The sequence below is a fragment of the Panthera pardus genome, unplaced genomic scaffold (genome assembly GCF_024362965.1).
Source record: "Panthera pardus isolate Hobbes unplaced genomic scaffold, ASM2436296v1 HiC_scaffold_12, whole genome shotgun sequence".
NCBI classification, from domain to species: Eukaryota; Metazoa; Chordata; class Mammalia; order Carnivora; family Felidae; genus Panthera; species Panthera pardus.
Window position 1 is genome coordinate 27,064,821 of NW_026526677.1, and position 19,595 is coordinate 27,084,415.

The 19,595-nt window shown below is 49.3% G+C and overlaps 1 protein-coding gene across 3 annotated transcripts in view; it reads left to right on the forward strand.

The window, feature by feature from the left end:
• The window catches only part of ELF5 (E74 like ETS transcription factor 5), a 43,339-nt gene extending 25,993 nt beyond the window's left edge, over positions 1-17,346 (forward strand). For all 3 annotated transcript variants that reach the window (XM_019470072.2, XM_019470073.2, XM_019470074.2), the window contains exons 3-7: positions 3,732-3,965; positions 7,230-7,280; positions 15,228-15,296; positions 16,486-16,681; positions 17,129-17,346. In XM_019470072.2, coding sequence (XP_019325617.1) covers positions 3,732-3,965; positions 7,230-7,280; positions 15,228-15,296; positions 16,486-16,681; positions 17,129-17,225 — 647 coding nt within the window. In that variant the 3' untranslated portion in view covers positions 17,226-17,346. The remainder of the gene's footprint in view (positions 1-3,731; positions 3,966-7,229; positions 7,281-15,227; positions 15,297-16,485; positions 16,682-17,128) is intronic.
• Positions 17,347-19,595: the final 2,249 nt, after the last annotated feature.

Below are 19,595 nucleotides of genomic sequence, written 5' to 3' on the forward strand. Positions count from 1 at the left end.
TCAGCTTCCCCAAAGAGTTTTGATTATTTTATAAATGCTAGATGCATTGAGAAAAACGCTTTGTATTTCCAGACAACACAACCTATTAAAGATAATATATTCTGTGGGTGCATTACCCTTTCCTTTTTTAAAATTTACTTTTAATTTATTTTTAAATTTTTTTAATGTTTATTTATTTTTGAGAGAGAGAGAGAGAGACAGAGAGACAAAGCATGAGCAGAGGAGGGGCAGAGAGAGAGGGAGACACAGAATCTGAAGCAGGCTCCAGGCTCTGAGCCATCAGCACAGACCCCAATGCAAGGCTCAAGCCTAAGAACTGTGAGATCATGACCTGAGCCGAAGTCAGACATTCAACTGACATTACGGTTTTTTTGTTTTTTGTTTTCAGTTCACACCATTTAATGTTTATTTATTTTGGAGAGAGAGAGCACAGTTTGGGGAGGGACAGAGAGAGAGGGAGACACAGAATCTGAAGCAGGCTCCAGGCCCTGAGCTGTCAGCACAGAGCCCAACGCGGGGCTGGAACTCGTGAACCTCGAGATCATGACCTGGGGCAAAGTCAGATGCTTAACCCACTGAGCCATCCAGGGGCCCCACCCTTTCTTTTATTTGCCCTGAGTTCATGTCTTTCAGGTGGCAAAAGAGTCTTCTTCATGCCATTCTAAAGACTGTAAATCTGGTCATCATCAGTCTCTCATCCTCTTTCTGATTTTTTAAACCTTTTTAAACTAAATTTTATACATGTATGATATTATACATATATACGTAAATTTCACATTATCTTATATTTTACATATTACATGTTAGACATAAACTTTTTATGTATAGCATACCATACACACACACACACACACACACACACGTGTGTGTGTGTGTGTGTGTGTGTGTGTATAATTATCATGTGCGTTTATGCCTTCAGTATGCCTTCGTCCAAATCTTTTTTAGTCAGTCTTTGAGATGTGTCCGACTGGGTCCTCCTCAACCGAGGACAGTGAGGCATGATGTGATGCAAGATGGAAGAGTTGATGTGGACCTAACTCCTTTACTGACTACCCACATGGCCTTAGTAGAGTCACATAGCCTCCCAGAATCTCCTTTTTCTCAACTATAAAGTGGGGACAATAATCCTTGGTCATTCAGCCAGTCAGTTCCACTCACTGAGCACCCACAGCGGGGTAGGCCAGGCCGTGTGCACTCCTGGCTCAGGGTGAGCAAAGCAGAGCTGGCCAGCCATGTGGAGTTCAATGTTTGGGGCGGGGGGGGGGGCGGCGGTTAGGCATGAATCCTTCTGAGAAGGACACCTGAGGGGGCTGTGCAGACGTGGGAAGGCTCCCTGAGATGGGGGAGTGAGCTGTGGTCTTGAGGATGAGCAAGAATTAGTTAGGAGACGGTAGATGGAGACCTTGTTCTGGCCCAGGAGCAATCCTGAGGGAGCCACAGGGGAGAGGGTGAGGAGGGGCCAGAGGAAGCAGGCCTTCCTCACCTCTGTCAGCCTCATCGCTGCACCCCTCTAGTGAGGACAGGACCATGGAAACACACGGCAACCAGAAAGCGCCCCATGATGCTGACTCTCTTTGCCCTCTGTGTAGTGAGAACAGCCGTTTTCCTCTCAGCTCCGGGGGCTGTGGGAAGGCCTTCCCTGAAGAGAGCCCGCCATGCTTGGCTCTGGCTCTGGCTTTTCTCCAGGGGGAGCCGCACACAAAGGCTGCTCTGTGGGTGAGCTTCAAAGGAGCGAGCTGAGGGGAACAGAGCCTGCCAGCAACACCTCCTCGTGTCAGTGCCCACCCCCACCCAAGCATTTCTCCGAATCCTCCAGGCCCTTTAGCGTCCAGAAACAACATGGCCCTCTTCACGTGCCAAAGAAAATAACAAGGGGGTGGAAGTGGAAAGAGGAGGGAATGGAGACTTGGCGAAACCTTTCCACGGAAAGAAATAAACTGTATCCTCCAACTGTTGCACACCGATAGCCATCTCCGTTGGGGACCCAGCTAGGGACCAAGGGTGGAAGAATTTCAAGGCTCATAAACATCCCTCATCAGAATACCAGGAATGTCAAAGGCCCCCGAGGTTTACTCAAGCCAGAAATCAGTAGATGAAAGCACAGACCAGACAGGGGAATGGCCGCCCTATTTTCCCAGTAGACCCTATTGGCCCCAAGGTGCCCCTCACGGGCTAGTGGGCGGGCCGCAGCCAGCGACCAGCAAGCAAGAAGTGAGGCGGCCTCCTCGTTCTCCTCACCCACCAGGTAGAGGCAACAACATTGATCTCGACCATCTTGCCAGACTACCGACCCTTTATCCACATGCATATAAAATTCTGATTACAAACTTAAATGAAAACAAATCTATTGTTTAAGTTGACCACCCCTCAATCCACTCCACGGTAGGGAAAGAGATTTCTGGAAGGGCTCTGAGTTTTAGGGGGAGCCTCAGTTTCCCCCTCTGTGAAGTAGCCTGATCATTCCTATTTGGGAGGATTTGAGGCACTTGAGAAGCTGACACACCAGGGGTGCTTGAGGAGCTCCTGAAGGAGCAAGACTCCTGACAGGCAGCGAACATCTCTCTTGCCTTGGATTGGAAGCTCCATAGATTCACTGGGGACAGTGGCAGCAAATGCAGCATTTACCAGGGAGTCAGAATAGCCTCATTGACATTTGCTGTGGAGTCTAACTCTGAGTGACACTTTCTGTCGTCGACACAGCCTGAGCCAGTCACTGTGCCATCCTCTACGTTCTGCCTTTCTCCTCACTTTTTCCACACTCGTCTGCCACCCTTTTCTCCTGGCATTGGGACAGAGCTGTTGAGCACCCAGTCTCTGTTCCAAGCCAAGCATGGCCCCTTCCCAGCCTCCCAGACAAGATGGTGCCCACTTCTCTCTGGGTTTGTACGGGGCTCCTCTGACAGAGTGACGGGGCTCTGGCCTCAGGATAGAAAAGCATCATCAAAACCACAGAAGCAACAATACAATCAACTCCCCCACGTCTCTCTTCCCCAGAGGAGACCGCTAAGGTGATCCAAGCTCTGTCGGACTGCGGGCAATGTCTCACCAGCTCGAACCCTCGGCCCTAGATGACCAGAAACAGCGCACAAACCAACAGCTAGTGTTGGCAACTGTTGTAAGAGCAGAGGGAATCAAATCAGCTTCAGATTGTGTCTGGCACACAGTCAGCATTTAATAACTATTGAGCTGTTGATCGTTTTCTAGGCGCTACACAGCCTATATACGTTAACTCCAAATTGCATCACAGCCCTGTGAGTTGGGCATATTATACCTATTTTACAGATGAGGAAACTGAGGCTTGAATGTCTATGGACCCCGCCCAAGTCACAAGCAGCCAAACTAGGGTTGGAACCCGGGCTCGTCAGGCTCCAAAGAGTGTGCTCTTGATAACCTGTTGTCTGAAACCGAACCACTGAAGGGCCTTGTTCTCCCCTTCTCCGCTACTTCTCCTCTTTCTAAGCATCGGGACTAGGTCCAGGCACTCTCAAGCCATGACTGGGTTTCTCACCCGTCATCCTCTCTCCTGCCCCGACGTCCACCTGTAAGATCCAGTCTCTTCTGGTTTTTGCAGTGGAGTAGGTAACCTGGGCCCCAGAGCACCCCAAAGCCAGAGGCTCTTTTAACTCACAGCAGAGGGGTGGGGGTGTTAACACAACCGAAGCCTCCTTCGGGGGCCCTCTAGAGGCTTCCCTGGGGGCGGCTGTCCCTCACTTCCCTCTCTTCTGGCGTAGCCTGCGACTCTTACTGGACGTCCGTCCACCCCGAGTACTGGACCAAGCGCCACGTCTGGGAATGGCTCCAGTTCTGCTGTGACCAGTACAAGCTGGATGCCAACTGCATTTCCTTCTGCCACTTCAACATCAGCGGCCCGCAGCTGTGCAGCATGACTCAGGAGGAGTTCACCGAGGCGGCCGGCCTCTGTGGGGAGTACCTCTACTTCATCCTCCAGAACATCCGCTCGCAAGGTCAGTGTCCAGAGGGCCGGGCCTCCAGGGGAGGGGCCCGGGACTGGGACCGAATGACCCCACAATGTGACTCACACGGCAAAATCTCATTCGCTGCAACTCTCTGTTCACTAACATCCCCGTCACCAAAACCTCTCGATACCTGCAAGTTCTAGTTTGCTAGGATTAGAGATCGTAGGTCAGAGGGAGCAAGTTAAGGGGAAGCAAGTTGAGTGCTTTTTTTTATACGAGAAGAAAACCTAAAAAGACATTCAGGAACCAGATACAACAAAACAATGTATTGTGTTAATTAAGATTTGCAACCATAAACCATGGAAGAAGAGGTTTCTGCTTGACTTTTCATTAAGCAGAAGGAGGAGAAAGTTAACTAGACCCTTTCCCTTCCCATTTCCAGAGGAGTCCGATTCATTGACATTTCGTGATCACTTTCCTAACGGTCAAGGAGAAACAGCCAGAAGGTGGCGTCAGTGGCATTCTTTAACATTTCAACAGGCCCTGCGAGAGCGGAATGTTGAACAGGTGTTTTAAAACTGGATAGGTTTCTTTTTGAGAACGTATAATTCTGTATCCCCATGTCACAGATAAAGGAACTATGGTCCCAAGCTATTAAGTGGCTTCTCCGATGTCATACAGCAAACAGGGTTAATTCATGGAAAATCAATAGAAAGCAAAGGCTTTGAGTTCAGAAAGACCTGTGTTCCAATCCTGACTCCAACACTTTGGAGCCATAGGTCCTCTGGCAAAGGGCTTGCCCTCTCTGTATTTCCATTGCCTCGTCTGTACCCTGGGATAATAATACACCTTCACTGGTGACAGGTTTCAGTGAAACATTGCCTGGAGCAGCAGAAAAAAGGGTAAATGCAATAAATGGCAGCTGGGTTTTTTTTGTCATTATGAATATAACCAAAGGGAAGAAATTTTTAAAAATAAAGGAAATATATTTCAGCTCAATTTTAAGAAAAGACATTTCTAAAGGTTAGCACCTTTTTTTGGGAAGACTGCTTCAGAATATACTCAAGGTAGGAAGCTCCCCATCACTGGAGATAATCAAGCAGTCTAATAGCTCCCTGATCGATGGGGGTGCTGGGGCAGGGATTCCTGTCTGGGCAGAAAACCACAGAAGACCTTCCAACTCTAAGAATTCTTTGCTTTCCCCTTTCTCTCCCCAATCATGAGTGCCTGAGGGTGGGCAAGCTGTAGATGTTGGCCCTGGGGCACTGCTCAGCTTCTGTCCTGGGAGCCACAACCCATCGGGGGCAGGGAAGGGACAAAGAGACCTGTTGTCCATTGTTGTCCAGTCCTGGCTTCTTTAGCAAGTGACAGTGCCCTGCCAGGAGCAGTGGTCTGGGCGTTGAGTGGGCCCTCCCTGAAAAGGGGAAAGTCTGAGTAAATCACAGCAGTTCAGAGTAGAGCTCCAGGCTCCAGCACCTTCTGAGGGAACCTGTTTGCATGAAAACCCCTGGGCCACAGAGAGGGAGGTGTCCCATCCAGGAAGAGGATGCAGCTTGGCATTGCCGGCCTTAGCCAAATATCGTGTCCATCAAGTTTGTCCCCAGGCCCCCAGCAGCCACTGTGCTGGGGTCTCTTCACATGGGTACCTCCCTTCCCTGACACATGTTACAACCCCAAATCCCTATTCCTGGTGCCAGTGCCTCAGGGTCGGTGCAAAACAAGCCCAAAACAATTGTTTTTCAAACAGACCATATTTGGCTCCTTCTTATTCTGAGGAATCCCTGGAGTCACAAAGCCAACTCTAACGGGGGAATTTCAGGCCAGCAACATTCTTCAAGCAGGAATGTGTGCTGTGTATTGTGAACTGAAGTACACGTATTGTGACCAGACTTCACAGTGGCCCAATTTGCCTGGGACACATCGTTTTCACCTATTATCCCAGAGTAGTTGTTACTAGCACTGTCTTTCATTCTCAAAAGTGCCTGCATTTGGATAATAAATTAATTATATGGTGATCTGGTTATTATCTAGTTTAGGCCTTCTATTACTGCACAGATTAGGACTCTGGCAGAATAGGACACAGAAGGGCTGCCTGGGTGGTTCAGTCGGTTAAACGTCCAACTTCAGCTCAGGTCATGATCTCCTGGTTCGTGAGTTCAAGCCTCCTGTTGGGCTCTGTGCTGACAGCTCTGAGCCGGGAGCTTGCTTCAAATTCTGTGTCTCCTTCTCTCTTTCTGTCCCTCCCCTGCTCGCGCTCTGTCTCTCTCTCAAAAATAAACACTAAAAAAAATTTTTTTTTGAAAAAAAAAAAAAAAGAATAGGACACAAAACAAGTACGTTTTGACAGCGGGAGGAGCTATGGGGCAGCGTAGGACCCAGCGTGCTGTCCGGTTCGGAGGTATCTCAGTAAGATTTAAGGGCCTGGAAACCCGGGGATGCTGGTTGCTGGAAGATGAGGTCAGCAAGGAGTGCGGGGGCCACAGTGGAGGTGGAGTGGGTCCCTCATCGGTTAATCCTCTATCCTGTGCTCTGGTGGCCCTGTGGGCAGAGTGGACCGAGGTGTCCCGGCCGACCAGAACCCATCAGAAAATGGCGCTAGGAATAAACAGTCCCAAATGTGCCCTGTCCCGGCCTCCTGAGTCAGTGGAAGTTGGTGCTCACTGGCCACCAGGCTAGGACAGAGGTGTCCTTTTTCCTGTACTGCTACATGATAACTTGATTGGAAACTCCGAATTCACCCCCAACTCACCCCATGCTTCAGAGGAGCAAACCAAGGCCCCAACATGGCCCCCCAAATCCTTGTTAAAGCGTCTCAGTGGGCCTCGCACTTCTTTGGGCCTCCTGCGTCCATTTTCCCCTGTGACCAGCACGTAGCAGGCATTTAAATCCCCAGAGGATTAGAGGCTACATCATAGACCACAGACCCTGAGAGCGGAAGGGGGACTCAGCGGTGGTTTTGTCACCTGTGGCCAGTGAGGAACACGAGCCTGGAGACTGAGTGACTGGCAAGGTCCCACTGGGGTCAGTGACAAGGTCCAGCTCAGAGTCCAGGCCTGCTTGGAAAATCCTAGAGGCTGCTGGAATGCATGGCCCTGGGGCCCTCTCCAGGAGGCCTTTAAAAACCAGGAGACTGTCATCTCCCAAGGATGGCTTCAGGGTGGCCCAATTAGCGCCAGGTGGTCTCCAAGATTCTTTCTGAAATAAAACTACCCCACAGAGAGGACAGCTGTCCCCCCTTCTCCCCGCACCCCCTCTCCTGGCCAGGGAACCCAGGATCACGGTGCGGTTTGTGAACTTCTTTTTCTTTCCTAGGTTACTCCTTCTTTAATGACACAGAAGAGACCAAGGCTGCCATCAAAGACTGTAAGTAACCAAGTTCAAGCTGCCCAAGGCTGTGCTGAGGCTGCTGTTGGGCACGGGGGCTTGATGGTCCTTTTGTGACCACGTTGAAAAGCTGATGACCTAGAAACGGTCACAGACCAGGAGAAGACAGCAGGGAGAAATGTGGTGGGCAGAGCACGGGGCTTGGATTTATGGATTCCTTGCCCTCCCCAGCCTCAGTGTCCCTATCTGTAAAATGGAGTGGCCCTCGCCAGGTCGTGGTGAGTTGGAGAAACAGTGCACATGAAGTGGCTGGCAGATGCCAGCGACGTGGACGCTCCAAACACTGGTATCTGTGAGCAATAATCATCATAATTACTAGCCATGGGGGCCTTGTAGCTGCTAATGTCTCTCAAGATCTGAGCTCACTAAGCAGTTTTCAGTTACAAGGGGATGGAGGACCTACAAGAGCCCTATTGATTCTGAAAACTAACCCTCACAGTTTCACTTTTGCAGACGGAGGTTTAGGAAAGGGAACTTTGGAGCTTTCTTTTTAATTTTTTAATGTTTTATTTATTTTTAAGACAGAGAGAGACACAGCATGAGTGGGGATGGGGCAGAGAGAGAGGGAGACACAGAATCTGAAGCAGGCTCCAGGCTCTGAGCTGTCAGCACAGAGCCTGATGCAGGACTTGAACACATGAACTGCGAGATCATAACCTGAGCCGAAGTTGTACGCTTAACTGACTGAGCCCCCCAGGCGCCCCTGGAGCTTTCATTTTTTTAAAGGCGATGATGGTTATTACTTTTAGTTGCCAAGTCCCACACAATGGCCCTGGCTTAGGAACTAAGAGGAGATGTGGGTGCTGGGTCCTGGGCAGGCCCCTTCCCTCCATAGACTTCGCTCCTTCATCTACAGAGACAGGACAGAGCATATGGGTACTGCTGAGGCCTCTGAGGGGCAGACACAGACAGATGGGTTCTTATGACTTATTGTTCCTGTTCTGAAAGTCCCAAGCAATCAACTGAGGATTCAGGTTATCTGGTTAATGAAGGGGTTTTTTTAAATTAATTTTTTAATGTTTATTTATTTGTGAGGAGAGAGAGAGAGAGAGACAGAATTCAAGCAGTGGAGGGGCAGAGAGAGAGGGAGACACAGAATCTGAAGCAGGCTCCAGGCTCTGAGCTGTCAGCACAGAGCCTGATGCAGGACTTGAACCCATGAACTGCGAGATCATAACCTGAGCCGAAGTCAGGCACTTAGCCGACTGAGCCACCCAGGTGCCTCATGAAGGGTTTTTTCATTCAGAGTTTTAGTGCAGGAATAGCTGCATCCATGAACCACATTCTGTAGGCTTACAGAGGCCTGAGGTGCCCCATGGACCCCAGTGGACCTCACAAGAGCAGCTCTGCTTTCCGTGAGGCGTCCCTGCATTCAGGCCTCAGAGCATAGCCTCATCCCTCTCTGGGAACAAAGCTCCCATGGAGCTTCCCAGCTCCACTAGAATCCTTCCGCAGCAGTCTGCAGGGTGCAAACCCAGCTGTCTCCACCCAGCCCAGGCCAGGAGAAGCCCCTGGAAGAAATGAGCCCACTGAGGCCCAGGGGCAGGCACCTGCTGTATTCCTAAGCAGCAATGAGTCTGACCTGCCTGACCCTTTCTCAGGGGTCAGTGTCTCTACCTATAAATGGGTGTCTTTTTGCCAACCTGCCTTCCTCACAGCTAGGAAGAGATAGCGTGTCGTAAGTTCTTTAGAAGAAGTTGTTACATGAGTATACAACTAGCCCCAATTAGAGTCATTGCTATTATAATAATAATGGCAGTTAGCATTTACTGAGTGCTTACAAAGAGCTGGGCCCTGTGCTAGAATCTTTATAGACATTGTTTTAGGTAATCTTCTCAATAACTCTGTAAGACAAGACCTAGTACCACATAGGAACTAAAGCTTAGAGGTTAAAGGTTAGGAAGGTGAGCAGCCCAGGTGTGTCTAAATCTGAAGCCCTTAACCCCTACTCTCCTACCCATTCCTTTCTTTCCCTTTTTTTTTTAATTTTTAAGTTTTTTTTTAATTTAATCCCCCAGGCACCCCTTTTATTTCCCTTTTCATTCATTCATTCAACAAATATTTATTGAACACCTACTATGAGCCAGGCCCAGGCACTTACTATGTGCCATGGCTGCACTGATGAGGATAACTTTGGTCTTGCCTTCATAAAGCAAGAGAGGGAGAGAGACATTAAACAAATAATCCCCATAATAAATATGTGATGACTAAGTATGACGATATCGCAAAGGAAAAAGACAGGGTGCTGTGTGTGTGATGGAGGAAAGATTGTATTTAAATTAGGGACCAGGGAAGACTTCCTGGAAGAAGAGATATTTTACATTAAACCTAAAGGATGAAAGTTAGCCAGGAAAAGAAGGAAGAAAAGGGTCCAGGGAATGAGTGGCAAGTGCAAAGGCCCTGGAGCAGGATCAATTTTGGAGCCCTTGAGGAAGAATCAAAAAAAGGCTAGAAACTCTCACACTAGGAGGCTCAATATGGTAACCACTAGCCACAGGTGGCTATTAAATTTAAATAAAATTAAGTAAAGTTAAAATTCAGCTGCTGAGTCACACTGGCCATATTCCAAGTGCTCCATAGCCACAGGTAGCCAGTGGGTACCACATAGGACTGCTCAGCTTCCTGTCACCATGATAAGTTCTCTTGGACAGCACCTTGGTAGATCATTGGCCACATCAGCAGAGGGAGGAGTGGGAGCTGAGGCCAAGAGCAGGGCAGAGGCAGGTCATGTACAGCTCTTGAGTCTGGATTTCATTCTGAGCAGTCTGGAAAGCCACTAAAGCAGGAAACGATAAGATCCCGTCTGCATTTTAAGAAGATCTCCCAGACTGCGGTGTCTAGGTCAGGAAGGAGGACAGCCAGGAGGCTACTGTCCAGGAGGAGAGTGATAGTGATGGTGATGGTGGCCCAGACCAGGTGACGGGAGGGACAGAGAGAAGTTTGTGGAGGCAGAGGTGGTGATAAGACAAGGACTCTAAGCTGGCTTCTCTGGCACATGCACCCATGGAGACAAGCACTCCCAGTGCATGCCCTGCCCAGCCTGCTGCAATCAGGGAGGCACAAGTTCTAGACTGAACTCAGGGTCATGTGGTCTGGTGAGTACAACCGAAAATGAGCACCACAGCTTTGCCGAGTTGCAGCCTCCACGGCTACAGCCAGGAAACCACAGCCTTCCCCCTGGGCCCCTGGCTCTCTCACAGATTTCCCAAAACAGAAACCCTAATGTACAGTTTAATAGGAACGGATCATATAAGGAGCCTGTTCTAGAAAGTCCAGGACATATGATCATGATGCCCACGGCCCAGGTGATGTTTCATGATCTTAGACACCATCCACCCCAGAAATGAGCTATGCCAGCCAGAGGCCAAGGCCTTGGCCAACCAAGACAACTGGCATCCTGGAGGCTTCAGGTAATGTTCCCATGAGTCTTCAGTGAAGATTAACATCACTCATTGGCATTTGTGAAACACGTGCCCAGAGCGGTGCCAGGAAGAGTACTGCACATACTTTAGCCCATTTAATCTTCATTAAAACTCCAACAGGTGGTTTTGTTACTCCCATTCACACCTGAGGAAATCAGAAGAGCAATAACTTGCAAATAAGATGGGATTCCAATTCATTTTCTCAAAGTCTGTTCTTGTATACGCTATGCCATTCACCAAACACACACACACACACACACACACACACACACACACACACACACACGCATACATGCACATGAGCACAAGCGCCTAGACCCTTCTCTTCATTCTGTTGCCCCCTCAGCTGAGACCCAAGGCTCAAGAATCTTCTGGGTCTGGGCCCAGCTCTGCAGTGATCCAGAGAACGAGATGATTTTCAACTTAGTACCTGCTGAAGGGACCCAGGCCCAACAAGCTCTGAAACTGTTGGACTGGCCCAAGTGACATGCCCCAGCGCCTCCCACCCTCACTGCAGAAATGCCAGAAAACAAAGCCTGAAGGCCTGGGTTCTAGGCTCAGAGCCTCTCCTCCTGACACGGAGACTGGGCTCTATGGCACCACTCACGTCGTGGGGATGTGATGAGCTGCTTTTGGAAACTCTGCCTCTCCTGCCCCATATTGGCTTCTGGACTTCAGTCAATGACTGATAATATATCCTTTGGCCACATTTTAACAGTCTCCAGCCTCAAGGCAACCGAACCTTTCCAAATCCCAGAGACAGCAGAGAACTGAGGCCACGCCCCAGTCACCCCACACTGGCACAGCCTAGCTGTGGGGACACATTCGAAATAAAGATAGTTCTGAGACAGGGAGAAGTGTCCCCCAGAATACCACTGGCAAAGAAATACAGCGGGTTCGTGGGGGTGCTGTGGCCTCCGACTGGCATCAGTGGAGGCTTTGACTTGGAAACCTGCCTCTGCCTGGCCATCTCATTGATGGCCACAGCGCCTCTGCCCCCAGGGCCCCCCACTGCCACCCTGCCAAGCCAGGCCTCCAGTCTAGGGGACCCGTGAGTGGCTTCAAAGCCACCAGTGAGGACTGGGGGCAGATAAAACAGAGTTATGTCTGGCAAGACCCACAAGGAGAGGCTCCCACAGTCCACATAACCCCGTTTCACACGGACCTATCCTGTGTTCACCCCAGCCAGCCGAATACCCCTCATCTGCAACACATGGAAGAAATCATAAAAATTAAAAGGCCGACTTTTCCCCTCCCTCTTCTTGCCGTTTTGGCATTTCAGCGAAAGCTTATTGTCTCTTCACCGGTTCGTAATTCACCTTCGTCTATTTTCACCACTCCAGTTGCTTTCTCTCTTCTTAAAAGATTAAATTAACACAACAGGTCTGCCCCGTGGGACGCTGTGCATGCAGCATGGCGTCTGAGGGGACAGAAGGGCAGCGGTCTTTCTTGTCGCAGTCGGCCAGCTGTCTGTCCTGCTCACCTGCTTTCACGTCTCTCCACCTGGCAGCTGTCCCCGTTCTCCGCTGACCTCGCCCTGGCATTCACTTGTGGTTTGCACATACCTGCCCGTGTGCGTGGGCCTGTTTTTCCACATCAGTGCAATTCCAGGCTGTAGCATCTGAAAGGGTGAAGAGGCCCAGGGACCCTGAAGGCTGAAGGCATGCGTGCGCCTCATTGTTTGTTCCAGTGGACATGCACTGGGGCTGCCGGAGCTTAGGGCTCTGAGGTCGGCCTGCTCCGGCGCTGGCCAGGCACGTGACCTGCCCCGTGCCCCGCCCCCCCCCCCCCCCCCCACCATCCGGGGCGCCGCTTTCCCTGCCCCCGCCCCCTTTCAATATTCCCAGCATTTATCACCGGCCAAAATGGTCCATATTGGCTTGTTGGTGAGATGTTGCTACCCACTCGGAGGTCTCAGAGGAGAGACTTGGACCTCTTTTGGGCCGTGCCTCCAGCACCTCGTGGCGTGGGCGTGCGGTGGCTCACTACTCGCGAACCAACGAGCCAATGACCTGCAGTGTGCTCCCCGAGCCCCCTGCGCCGCCGTTTATTTCCGTGTCACGTGGGGATAGGAACAGAGGGTCACCACGAGGGTGGGTGAGGTGAGTACCCGGCCACAGCACACGCTCAACAAGCTTAGCTCATAGTTAGTCGGGAAACGTCTGTCAAACACCTACAATGAAAGAGACAGGCTAGAGTAATAGCTCCGAACGTCAGCTTTGGAACGGAACTGCCCTGGGTTCAAGTCCTGCCTCCACCGCTCGGGATGAAATCTTTCAGCTCTCCGGGCTTCCATTTCTTCCTCCATAAAGTGGACATAGCAACAGTACCACACAAGGTGGTTGCAGGAATTAAATCAGATAGTTTGCGTGAAGCACTTAACAAGCACTTGGCATTTAGCAAGCGTTCCACAGTAGAGCAGAAAAGAGACAAGATCAACCACTGCAGTGGAGTGGAACTAGTGCTGTGATACTAAGGCACGCCCAGTCGCTAGGAGACAGAGAGGGGACCTGACCCAGGGGTAAGTTCAGAGAAGACTTCCTGAAGAGGTCTGGAGAGCGAGAGTGGGTTTGGTGGAAGTGGGGAGCAGGGGGCTATGCAAAGGCCCTGAGGCAGGAGAAAGCCGATTTGCATTGGGACTGTCTAACTCAAGAGCAGGGAAGAAGTTGGGAAGCAGCAAGACAGAAGGCTAGAGAGCTGGGTGGAGGTCGGTTTGTGAAAGGCCTGACTAACGTGGCAGGCTTCATCCTGGAGACAAGAGGAGGCTACTGCAGGATGGTAAGCCAGGGAGAGACATGACCCAGTAGCACTGAGACAGATTGACCTGGTCAGCAGTGTGGGACACAGGACACCATTCCTTTTCTTGACAACATACTTACCCTTTCATCCAGTGATTGTAGCATAGTATACCTACTAGACTCACAGTACACATGCTTAGTACAGAATGGCATGTGGTGTAGTGGTTGCTCAGTACTACCTACTGAGTATCTACCATACTCCAGGCCCTGGGCTGGGTGTCGGGGGGACAATACATCTGGAGACACAAATCCCTGACTTCTGATGGGAATAGAGTGTGAACTAAATAAAAGATGTTCTACCAGGTTCGATGGTGATAAATATTAAGGCAAAAAAAAAAAAAAAAAAGTAAAATAAAATAAGGGATTGTGGATACAGGATGCTGAGTAGGGGTGAGTGTGTGTGATTCCACTGAGATGGTGACTTTGAGCAAAGATGGAGAGGAGGGCCCGAACCACGGATATCCAAGGAAAGAGCACTTCAGGGCAGAGGGAGGGCAAGTGCAAAGACCCTGGGGTAGAATGTGCACGTGAGTTTCAGAAAGAGCCAGGAAGCCAGTGTGGCTGGAGCAAAGTAACCAAGGGGAGCGGCGGGGGGGGGGGGGGGGGGGGTGAGATCTGGTACCACCTGTTTCGTTTATCCGTAAACCATATACTACTTTGAAACGATGCTGTTCGAGGGTCTCAAGCGGTTACTTACAGCGTGAGTTCTAATTGAGCTCTGTATTGAGTTCCTGCCTTGCTTTATGCTATTCATCAGCTCTGGTCTCTCTCTGCTCCTGCTAGTGTCCCTTCCAGTCTGTTCTGCACACCCGAGTCAGAGAAATTTTCTTAAAATGTGGATCTTGGGGCGCCTGGGTGGCTCAGTCGGTTAAGCGTCCGACTTCAGCTCAGGTCACGATCTCGCGGTCCGTGAGTTCGAGCCCCGCGTCGGGCTCTGGGCTGATGGCTCAGAGCCTGGAGCCTGCTTCCGATTCTGTGTCTCCCTCTCTCTCTGCCCCTCCCCTGTTCATGCTCTGTCTCTCTCTGTCTCAAAAATAAATAAACGTTAAAAAAAATTATAAAAAAAAAATTTTAAATGTGGATCTTGTCAAACTCCAAAGTCTTCACTTTACTCTTTGAATAAAACCCTGAGTCCTTACTATGGCCTGTAAGGAAGGCCCTGTGGGCTCTGCCAGCAGCCGGCTTCCCCAGCATCCTTGTCTGCCCCTCCCCTGGGCACAGATGCCTGCCTCACTGGTTCTCTCTGCATGCTTGTCTCTGCACATGCTGCTCCCTCCCTCCGGGACCCTCTCGCACCTCCTCACATCTGCGCAGATCCCTCCTGCACAGGAGGCCCTCCCTGGCCACCCCACCTAAAGTGGGCACTCCCCACCCCATTTGTTCTCTACCTGATGTCTTGCTTCCTTCCCAACACCTTAAATAGGTGGATTGTTTGTTTGACTCGTGTGTTGCCTTGCCTGTGGGTCCTTAAATTCCACCTGCACAGGGACCAGGTCTGTCTCGTTCTGTCCTGTTCCCAGCACAGAGCCCAGAACCTGGCACCCAGCGGGTCAGCGTACAAACACTTCCTGCAGGCAAACACCTCGCACCTACTATTTACCCCCAAAGCGCCTTGGCTGCCACAAAGGCAGCCAGTTAAGGGTTGCTCATTTTGGTGTGATTTAAGCTCTGAGTGACTTCTCCTGCTACAAATGAATCTATTTCAGATGCTGATTCCAACTGTTTGAAAACCAGTGGCACCAAAAGTCAAGACTGTCACAGTCATAGTCGAACGAGTAAGTGTAGAGATGCCATTTCTCATTTCTAATTTCCTAAAACCACTCATGAGACAAGCACTCTAATACACTTTCAAACTGAATGTTTGAATGGGACCAGTTGTTTCCCGAAGAAGGTACCAGGAAAGTTGACTTTTATGGCATCAAAATCACATTGCTTTTCACTTAGACATCGTGTTACAAGAATTAAAATGAGGAAGGAAAGAAATTTTCTAACCGTGTTGAATTTCTGAATAAGGGTCTATTTCTCCTGGTCTACTGGGGAGTTTTCTCTCTGAAGTACTCATGGACAATAGTAGAGAAAACACCAGGTGTTGGCAATTCTGTTAGCCTTTCCCGGCCCTAAAATCTACCCAGTGCAGAACTAACTCTGTATTAAATCATAATCCTCCAACGTCTGCTCGGAGGTAGGTACTCTTATCCCATTTCACAGATAACTAGAGAGATCACGATTACAGAGCTAGAAGAGGTGAATTCAGGACCCAAACCCAGGTGGTTGGACTCTCCAGACAGTCTTAACCACAATGGAAAAGTGTGGTTAAGTGGTTAAGAAAACAAGAGAAATACCAGCTTTTCATGAAAAACATAATTGTAGGATTGGTCTGCCCAGAGAGGTAGGGTTATGGGATTTGAGTACAACCATAATGCCGGTCGGCCCATTTGACTGTCATTTAATTAATTCCTAAGAATTAGTCCATAGCTCCACGAAGCAAGGACAGTGTGTGAGCCACGGTGTTTCCGGTCAATATAAATTTGGCGTCCCCGTATGTGTGTTTTCTGATTGCTTTCATAGAAGACAGACATTTCACGGCTCAGTCAGGTTCCAAGTGGAGCACTGGGTCATAATGATGGAAAATAACCCCATAAAAGAAGCAGCTATTCTCATAAATTAATGAGAAGTTGTATACTTCTCTTAGAATTAAAAAAAAAAAAATTAAGTTTATTTATTTATTTTGAGAGAGAGAGAGGAAAAGAATGAGCGGGTCGGAGGGCCAGAGAGATGGAGAGGGAAAGAGAGGCTCCAAGCAGGCCCCGCGCTGTCAGCCCAGAGTCCGACGTGGGGCTCAATCCCACAACCCTGGGATCATGACCTGAGCTGAGATCAGGGGTCGGACACTCAACCAACAGAGCCACCTACGTGCCCCTTAAACGATTTTTAAGTAACTTTTTTTTTTTCCCTTCTCAAAAGGCCTCCAAAGTTCTCATCTCTGGGAATTTGTGCGAGACCTGCTTCTATCTCCTGAAGAAAACTGTGGCATTCTGGAATGGGAAGATAGGGAGCAAGGTATTTTTCGGGTGGTAAAATCAGAAGCCCTGGCAAAGATGTGGGGACAAAGGAAGAAAAATGACAGAATGACGTATGAAAAGTTGAGCAGAGCCCTGAGGTAAGTTAAGAGCATGAAATGCCATGAGCCTTCGGGCAGAGTTCTACAAAATGGCCAGCCACAGAGGATTAGTCTGTGTTTGCAGCTCTTTCCTTGATAATCGAAAGGTCATGAGACAACACCGTGGTTCTTAGTTACAGGTGGGATTATGGTTTGTAAATGGACACGCCGTCCTTCGCATTCTTGGCAGTGGCCCCGGGGATCATGCCGAGTGCAGGCCATCCCACACATACACACACAAAACGCGCTTTGAACTGAGAGTGGGGAGGCTCAGTCTTCAAGATGTCTGGGAAAGGTTTAAGTGTAAGCTGATAGCAGGGTGTGAAAATACCAGGGTAACCAAAGACCAGCCTGCTCACCTAAGAGGAATGAAGGACAGGGTTTGTATTCTGTTGTTTTCCGGGGGTGCGGACCTCCCCACATTCCTCTTCTGCTTGCCTTTCTCAGGTACTACTACAAAACGGGAATTCTGGAACGAGTCGACCGAAGGCTAGTGTACAAATTTGGCAAAAATGCACACGGGTGGCAGGAAGACAAGCTATGATGTGCTCGGTTTTACGGATCTCTGTCTTCTAAAACAATCGGATCACCAGAGACATTGCAAAGTCTTTTTGTTGTTGTCAACCTGCAAATGTGCTGATAAAATTTCTCCACCTGTCAGCTTACGTTTGGATTCAGAGTTGTTGTCATCTGCGTGGGGACAGCGGCAGCAGCTCTTAAGAAATTCCCTTTTTTTTTCTTACCCAAGGGGGAGGAGGGGGTGATCTTTCGCAGTACCTCGATGAAACATGACTTCCCGAATCAAGAGTTGCAGACACACAATAGCCCACGCTATTGGTGCTGCTCGGAGGAAAGGATCCAGTTCTGCCACTGGAGACTCGTCCGGTGCTCCCGTTCGAAAGGCTCAGAAGTTTTCACATTTTTAACCGTGGCAGCTCACAAAGGAAAAGCAGTTAGTATAGTGGGAGGGGGTGAGACGTGGGTGAGACAAACATACTGTAGATTTTAAGTCGTTCGCGTCAAACACCATAGAAAAGTTTCTTAATTAATAAAGGAGCTAATGCATCAAGCTGGGACGTGACTGGATTTAGCATGGGTTAATAGTAAGTTTCTGAACCAGAGCATCTCTTGCGCCGCTCAGCAAAACTCCCATGGCCATCTTTCTAGAGCAACACACTTAAAATTAGGCACGTTATTTACTCCTGCTGAGTTTATTCCCCCTCTTCTCCTCCTGGCGGGGGGCAGCCAAGTTAATCAACAGATATTGTACTGATTTCCAAATCACCGCTGTTTCTGATTCCAGCCGTCAGTGCCACAAAATTGTAACTGGTTGATTCCGTCAGTGGCCAAGGCGTTAAACCTTTATAGACCCGGCAGTGCCCTGACCACTCTGTAATGGCCGATTAAATTTATAAGCCTCTTTTGTTTTGTCTTCCTGGCATGTACTCAAGCTCTAAAACACATTTCCTTGACAAAAGTAGCGAGAGTGAATTTATACCAGTAAATGTTCACAGGTTTGAGTCTGCACTGACATCTTCTCATTACTCACGGGGCAAGGGGGGGGGCAGGGGGAGCCATTAGTGACCTACAATGAGGTGGCCTGCCCCGAGGACTGCTACTCCACCCGAGCAGGGATTTCCATGTGACAAGGCACTGAAACAGGATACAGGCTGAGGACCTCCGTGCGTAGAGTTTAACTTCAAAAGCAACGTGTTTTAAAAAATGTGAATTACTGTAAAATAATCTATTTTTGGATTCACGTGTTTTCCAGGTGGATATAGTTTGTAAACAATGTGAATAAAATATTTAACGTGTTAAAGTGTCTCTGTGTCGTTAAATTCCACAAGGCAGACTCAGCAAAGCATTAGCGACCTGGGAAACCTTTGACGACACTTCCGTTTCTTAGCGTTTTGGACGTGTAAAGAGCCCCAGAAGATGCAAGAAATATGTGCAGTAACCCTACCCACCACCTCTACATCCTAAGGCAGAGGTTCCCCTAACAAAATGGAATACATAGGTGAGTGGGACCTACGGATACGTTTCTGTTTGGTATCCACGTGCGGGCATGCACACACACACACACACACACACACTTTTTTTTTTTTTGCTCGTTTTGAGGTTTGGTTTTGTCTCTCACTCTGAATTAGTTACCTTATCTAAAAATCAGGGGATTGACTGAAAAATCCAGATTTCCAGCTTCTTTTAAAAACTCAGATCCGGCCACACTAGTTTTCTCCATGCTTTGTGGCAATAATTTCCTGGGGCTAAGTAGAAACTGCCCCCTTTGGGCAGAGCATCTGGTCACCACTTCATACCTCCTTCCGGACATTCAGCTATGTTCTCGCCCTATTGTGGCGTTTGTTTCCATGCACCCAGAATGCTTGTACGTTTTGAACTTGGGACCTCCGTCTTGGCCATCTGAAGAGGTAAGTGCCATGGCAGTGGATGGATCAAAGCCCACAGTCCCACTGAAAGAAGAGATTGTCCAGAAAATTGGAAATTTGCTGACGGGAGAGAACTGGGAACTTTCCAGCAGAGAGTTTGGCAGAAGCAGAACCAAGAAGTTGAGGCGGGGGGAGATGGCGGGGACTGAGGTGGGGGTCAGAGCGGGATGGGGGAGTGGGGGGGGAGGAGTAACACGCTACCTAAGAGATGCTGCCCAGCCCTGGAGGGGGGGCTTCGAGCAATTCACAGAACAAAAGAATTTATCCCTCTGCCACTCAAGAAGTTTTCCCTTTACAAAATCATTAAACCAGCATCCTCTTGGCATTAGTTTCCTAGAGCTGCCCGTGACAAATGACCACATTTGGTGGCTTACAACAGGAGGGATGTATTGTCTCCCAGTTCTGGAGGCTGGAAGTCTGAAATCAAGGTGTTGGCTGAGCCATGCCCCCTCCCTAGACTCTAGGAAAGA